At 38.0% G+C, this 7,788-nt stretch overlaps 1 protein-coding gene across 1 annotated transcript in view; it reads left to right on the forward strand.

Moving 5' to 3' along the window:
- The window catches only part of LOC144805753 (uncharacterized), a 385,948-nt gene extending 380,731 nt beyond the window's left edge, over positions 1 to 5,217 (forward strand). Inside the window, exon 3 of the mRNA XM_078672232.1 lies at positions 738 to 5,217. Coding sequence (XP_078528358.1) covers positions 738 to 2,401 — 1,664 coding nt within the window. The 3' untranslated portion in view covers positions 2,402 to 5,217. The remainder of the gene's footprint in view (positions 1 to 737) is intronic.
- Positions 5,218 to 7,788: the final 2,571 nt, after the last annotated feature.

The following is a 7,788-nucleotide window of genomic DNA, read 5'->3' on the forward strand; positions in this document are numbered from 1 at the left end:
AATTCTATGTAAATCGCCTGAACATTATCTGTTGTGCAGGAGTGATATGTAAAACTGTTAAATATAAAAATGGATTAAAGGAGCACCGTTGCGCTATATCTAATGTAAATAAATCGTCATACTCCGAACTACAAACCTTAACCTTACACCAAACATAGAAAGGGTAGAAGGAACTGATGTTCTGCGACTAATGATCCACAATAGTACTCTGCACGTTCTAACGCCTTAGTTACTGCCATTACAAAGTGCAAAAAGGTACTTATCAGTTTAATCAGTAAATATCAGACTAACACCTTATTACTGCATTGCTAATAACCTATACAAAAAGATTTGAGAAAAACTTCAGTCACAAATTAAGTTACTGCCGAAGAGGCTATTACCTAAAGACTATTATCTGCTAGAAAAATGTCAACAGGTGTTACAGGACTGCTTCCCGACATTTTTTGCTCAATTCAAGTGTTGAGAAGATTACACACAATTTTTTTTAGGGAAAAGTGCTGAACATTATCTAAACAAGCCCGACTCTAAAATCGAGGCAAAATAACCGAAGTTGGGGAGAAAAGTTACCTGTGCCCAAAAAGATACAGCCATAAATCTTATCCCACAGATTTTTGACAGAATGCACACAGGGGAAACCCACTCTCAGTGCAAAGTATGCCAAAAAAGTTTCAGGCGTAAATCTTATCTCACTGAGCATATGAGAATACACACTGGGGGAAAACACTCTCCGTGCAAAGTATGCCAAAAAAGTTTCAGGCGTAAATCTTATCTCACTGAGCATATGAGAATCCACACTGGTGAAAAACCTTTTCAGTGCTCTGAATGTCAGAAAAGGTTTAGTATCAAACCGAGTCTATATCGACATGAAGTAACCCACTCTGTGGAAAAGCCTTATCAGTGCGCTGAATGCCAGAAAAGGTTTTGTAACAAACCGAGTCTATCTCGACATGCATTAACCCACTCTGTGGAAAAACGTTATCCGTGCTCTGAATGCCAGAAAGGTTTCAGTTTCAAAAGCAGACTCACTGAACATACAAGAATTCACACTGGTGAAAAACCTTTTCAGTGCTCTGAATGTCAGAAAAGGTTTAGTATCAAACCGAATCTATATCGACATGAATTAATCCACTCTGTGGAAAAACCTTATCAGTGTGCTGAATGCCAGAAAAGGTTTTGTAACAAACCGAGTCTATCTCGACATGCATTAACCCACTCTGTGGAAAAACGTTATCGGTGCTCTGAATGCCAGAAATGTTTCAGTGATCAAAGCACTCTGACTCTGCATACAAGAACCCACACTGGGGAAAAACCTCATGAGTGCACAGATTGCCAGAAATGTTTCATTGACAAAAACAGTCTCACTCGGCATAAAATAACCCACACTGGAGAGAAACCATATCAGTGCACGGAATGCCAGAAATGTTTCAGTTGCAAAAGCAGACTCACTGAACATACAAGAATCCACACTGGGGAAAAACCTTATCAGTGCTCTGAATGCCCAAAAAATTTCAAACTTAAATCACTTCTAACTGCACATGTGAGATTCCACACTGGGGGAAAACCTTATCAGTGTTCTGAATGCCAGGAAAGGTTTTGTAACCAACAAATTCTTTCTCGACATGCAATAACCCACTCTGTGGAACATCCTTATCAGTGCTCTGAATGTCAGAAATGTTTCAGTAGAAAAAGTAGTCTCACACAGCACATAAGAATCCACACTGGGGAAAACCGTTATCAGTGCACAGAATGCCAGAAATGTTTCAGTCAAAAAAGCAGTCTCACTAAGCATATAAGAATCCACACTGGGGAAAAACCTTATCAGTGCTCTGAATGCCAGAAATGTTTCAGTGAAAAAACGCATCTCACGCTGCATATAAAAACCCACACTGGGGAAAAACCTTATCAGTGCTCTGAATGCCAGAAATGTTTCAATGAAAAGAGACATCTCACGCTGCATATAAAAACCCACACTGGGGAAAAACCTTATCAGTGCTCTGAATGCCAGAAATGTTTCAGTAAAAAAAGACATCTCGCGCTGCATATAATAACCCACACTGGGGAAAAACCTTATCAGTGCTCTGAATGCCAGAAATGTTTCAGTGAAAAAAGATATCTCACGCTGCATATAAGAACCCACACTGGGGAAAAACCTTATCAGTGCTCTGAATGCCACAAATGTTTCTGTCAAAAAAACAATCTCACTGAGCATATAAGAATCCACACTGGGGAAAAACCTTATCAGTGCTCTGAATGCCAGATATGTTTCATTCGAAAGAGCAGTCTCACTCAGCATATAAGAATCCACACTGGGGAAAAACCTTATCAGTGCTCCGAATGCCAAAAATGTTTCAGCCAAAAATCTCATCTCACTGAACATGTGAGAATCCACACTGGTGAATAAAATTATCAGTGCTCTAAATGTCAGAAAAAATTCAGAGTTAGAGATGGTTACAAGCGCCATAAGAAAACACACCATCAAAATAATTCAGGTCTCCAAATGCCAGAAAATCATACATTTTAAACTCAATCTCACTCTACATGAGCAGACGCACACAGGGGAAAAACATTACCAATGCTGTGAATGCCAGAAATTCCTATTTGATAGGCACAGCCTCACTAACTATAAGCAACTCCATACTGATGAAACACCTAATGAGTGCTCTGAATGCCAGAAAAGCTGCAGAGAAAAACGCTATTTCACAATGAGAAACTCCACACTGCAGAAAATCCTTATAGCAAAAGAGCATTTTTACCCCTTCATTGTACGTTCAAGCACAGACCATTGCATGATCTATGTAGGGAAAATACTCTGTGCACTGAAAATGTGTTAAAATAACAGAAAGTTGATAATCGGATTTAATAACTTCTCATACCTGGATTTATCTAGAAGAGAAGTCTGTTAATTCTAGCATATTTTTGATACCACAAGGTAAGACATTTGGGGATCTTTATCTGATATCTTTATCAGTAAGTTATCCGAAATTATTGAATATAAACTTTTCCAAGTATTATTTCTAAAGATTAAGGAATTGGTCATTTCTAAACTAACCCCAGTGCGTATGACTACAATAACCACCTCTCTCAAATCAATATTGTGCTTGTTTTAGTGAGAAAGCTAAAAGATCTAGGAGAAACCAGGAACTGGCGTCAGTATTTTTCTAAGAAAGCTTCAAGTTAGAGAGTGAAAACACTTTTTAGAATGCCCCAAAAATTGTGATAAAGATATTTCAATATGTTTGACAAAAAGAATAGGTACATTTCATGACAATATTGAAATGGGAACTAACAGGAACAAATATTTACACGACATTACAAAAATATTAGAGACTAAATTTCAGCAATATAGGAAATACTGAGTTTCATGTACTAATAATCCATTTGTTAAAAGTGGTTGCTTGTGGAGTCAGCACACTACTTTGTCTGTGATTGCTTTTAAATAAAGGCATTTTTAATGCACCCCATTTTACTTCAGATTCACAAATATCCCCTTGGGTTACTACCTCCTGTTACTGTTTTTCAACCCACATATGGTTTCAAAGCTTAATATATACCTTAAGGATGTATTACATATTCAGAAGGGACACTATTAACATTCCCCTTCCAAATTCTGAATTGTTAAATGGGCTTAGTACATTTCAAAAAGCAGTTTAGCATTTGCAAACTCTGTGAATTACCGAACCAGTGGATTTTTGAACAATGAAACCCTTGATACATGAGGCCATTTTTCTCAATTCCCTCCAAATTAAGTTTGCTAATGTTAGTTGATTGATAACCGGGGCATGTACCTATTTAGTGTTAGTGTTGCTTCAGATCAAATAAAAACCATCACACATAACTCTTACACAATACTTAAAGACAGAATTTCTGACATCCAGCTTTAATGTTTTGTTAAATATATTTGCAAATGTTACTTAAACAGGAAAGCATCTAAAGCAGTCTCTGGACATAAAATAGGATGTAATCATAATCTTTAGATATATTTTCTGAGTTTCAGGACCAATGTGTGCCTTCTGGGTTTACTCTAACCCACTATAATAAACATATTCAATCCTTTTAGATTTGTTATGTTTGCACTGTTTTCTATTGCAGACAATAATCTGAATTTAGACCAAGGATCAATTCCACCCATGGCTTTTAAAATCTATTTATCATTGACTTCTTTTAGTGTTATCGCAAATAAAACTGTAATAGAACTCATCTGAGAGATGGACCTTCAAGTATTATGCTCAGTCAATTTATTGAACAAACTATGCAGTTAAAATCTGAAAAGATTAGATCCACAAGCATTGCCTGACCACTGTATTCTACATCCATAGATTACTAATCAGCACATTTTCTCTAAGTACAATTCACTCATCTTCAATTTTTCGCGGAGCTCGTTCTGGGTTTGTTTGAACTCTTTAAAAATATGACATTTAAATGTCCAAAAGTTCAGGAATTCTAGTTTCAAGACTGGTCGAACCTTAATGAATGGTATACCTAAAGATGCCCTTCTGTTCCTACATTTTATTGTGCACCATGATTCAGAAATGGCATGTTTTTGCTTTCGGAGGTAAAATTTTAAACATATTTATTATTGTTGCCATCTGAAACATCATCACTAAATGGGAAGACAACAAGTGGTCCTGTGATGCTTGCTGGAATGGGAAGTGTTTAATCAAAAGGTGGATTGAATTCAAGTTTAGGTGACAAATATACCAAAGTGTATGGTTTTTGTATATATTTAAAATTGTTGATCTCCAAAAAGGCCTAAATCAATAAATTGAATTGAAATTCAAGTTTATCATTTTAATCCTATTGTTGGAAAAGATGCGATTTTGAACCCCATGAGGCGGTTCCTTTCCAGCAAGCATTCAGGTTGTAATCATGAGTCAAAGAATGCTGAGGAGGTTAAAACATTCAAATTGAATTCAAATTGCACATGAAATGTTCATTGTTCAATATATTTCTCTTAGTATTTTAGTTTGCAGACTTTAGTGCTTAAGGAAAATAATTATTTTTGTTTTTCTATATGTAGGAAGCATTACATTAATGAAATCACTGTATCCCACCTTCTTTCTTTTCTTTCCTGTTCTTTATGAACGTTTCTATCGTTGAACTTTAAAGATTGCCTGAAATTCGGAATTGTGCTCTACATAACTTTGCTGTTACAGTATGTTGATTTTTATGTACTACTTTTGTCTCTTATGTGTATGGCAACTGATGTTTTGTTTTGCTTTAATAATCAGCTTATGTTTATTAGGTTTTATTATTCAATAAAATGTTTCAAACACAACAAATGGTAGTTGATATGTATTTACAACTGCAGCATTTTTATTGTGTGGGCACTTTCAAAGGGGCCAAAAATATGGTCTGCGGGATGATAGAGGACCACATTGGCATCAGCAGGGAGAGGTTTGGGCAGGTGATTGGGGGTACATGTAAGGTTGGAAGTAGGGGGAACAAAGCATGTACATTGTGTGGACTGTGACTCCTGGAGTTATTGTGAGGGATACCATGCTACCCTGTAAATGAATCCCCTAGTGATTATTATCAACAAACTTTATTCGGTTTTATAAAAGAAAACCATAAAAGTCATACATAAAATGATAAAACATCTTCCAAGTTACAGATTGACAAATATAATATGTCCAAGTTAATCAGAACACTAGATAAAAATTCATGAATTACAGTATAGAAGTTAATCGCAGCTTGACCTGAGTCTAACATCGACACCATAAAAAGTTAAGCGTATGCAAAACAGTGTAATTAGAGAGGAGTTGTAAAAAGATAAAAGCTGGTCTCACCAGCCTAAAACCCTCTTTTTTGAGAATGGGAATAATCAATAACTTTCTAGGGATAGCAGAAAAACTACAAAACATTATAAAGTGCATCATGTCCTGAGGAGACTCACCGTTGCAGCCAGAGGGCATGAGGCACTGGCCTCTGTGGCAACATTTGTGTTGTTTGTGGAGTCGCAAGCCATGCAGAGATTACATTTGTAGTGTCCAAAAATTGGTGGCAGATTTAAACAAGCCTCAATAGTGTTATTTTTTCTGACTGAGGTGGACGCCCTAACCAAGTGATCTTTAAGGTTGTGCCCTCTTATAAAAGAGAAAAAGAGGGTTGCTGTACTTAGTTCGAGTGGGTCTAGTACAGATCAATGTTTTCCCACCAGTTTCGTCAGTTTATTGCTCACTGTGCTGAAAGTGGTGACTCAGGTGATCCTAGTTAGTGATTTCTTATCACGTGGGTGGAGTAGGTGTTCCCGGTGGGCATATCACACTCTTTTCATATCGCGTTTCACTAGTTTCCTGGGGTAGCCCCTGGATGCTAATTACTGAAAGAGGATCTCTGCCTCATGAAAAAAGTCTTCCTTGAATTTGCAGTTACGCCTGATCCTCAGAAATAGCCCACATGGAAGGCCATCACTGGCTTCCCTGGGGTGCGCACTGTGGTATTCAAGCAGGGTGTTCCGTTCGGTGGGCTTTCTGAATAGAGTAGTGTATAACTGGCCATCCAAGCACTTGATAGTTACATCCAGGTAGTCAACCTGGTGTGTGTCCATCATAGCTAAATTTGAATTTTAGGTCCGGCTGGCTTATATTGAGCCAAGCATGTTCTTAAGTCATTTACCAACTACAATTCCAAAAATGTAATCTACTGCATCAAGTGTCCGTGCCAACTATACTACATCGGTCAGACTACACAGCAGATCAAGACCCGGAGCTCACAACACAGAAGCTGGATACTTTGTAAAGTACTCACGGTGCCAATGGTGGAACATCTTTTGGCCCAGGGACATTCAGAAACAGATTTCACCTGGCAGGTGATAGACAGCCTGATACCCGGCACAAGGGGCGGTAACAAAGAATCCATACACAATCGTCTAGAATGCAAATGGATCTATAACTGCAAGACAATTGAAAAAGGACTGAACACTCTTGATGAGTGGAAAACTTGTGTTTGATACCATGCCACCAAGGTCCCTTGAACCAGTTGTCCTCCTCATAGGTCTAACCTGATGAGCCTTTTGTCACCCACTATGCTAACCTTGTACAGAATTAACTAATGTTACTTTTTGTGTTAACCATATCTACATATCAAGATATCTCATAACCTACAAAGCGGTGCTGGAATTCGCTACGCATCCCTTATGTGTTTGTACTATTCCTAGGCTGAATGCGCACTGTAATCAATGTATCCTTACAGCTAGGAGGCCAGTTCTGTATATTTACACTTGCCTTACCTATGGAACCCTTAGGCTCATCATGCGCACTGTAAATATCAGCACATACATTGGACTAAGCACAACTGAGCATTAAAGGGCTACTCTCAAGCCCTGTCGTTGAAAATATGCACATTATAATTATTAGCACGTATACCCTGTTGTAACTTGTAATTTTTAATAACCAACAAGGGGTTGCAGGAAATACTAGCTAGCTATTACCTACTGATCCCAAAAGCTGTATTGCCAGATTAAATACCTTATTGAATAGGGGCTCATTTTAAGTCCGCAATTGAATTTAAATGTCAACACTAAAGTAGAATTACGGCACGTAATAAGGGCTATTCCCAAGCCTGAAATTTAAGTATGTATACTGAACTCATAGCATTAATGATTAGACATGTCATTCTGGAAACGAGGGAACCATTAGCCATGCGCAAACGGGTAGTGTCTCTCCTACATCTTACGCATGTGGCTCCAACACGCAGGCGCGTGTTAGCAGTCACTAGAGCGACGTGTGCATGACTTCTTGTGCGGGTGCGTAGGATCAAACATGCCTGGAAGCCATTATTACCTTCGCC

This window comes from Lissotriton helveticus (assembly GCF_964261635.1).
Source record: "Lissotriton helveticus chromosome 1_1 unlocalized genomic scaffold, aLisHel1.1 SUPER_1_unloc_22, whole genome shotgun sequence".
NCBI lineage: Eukaryota > Metazoa > Chordata > Amphibia > Caudata > Salamandridae > Lissotriton > Lissotriton helveticus.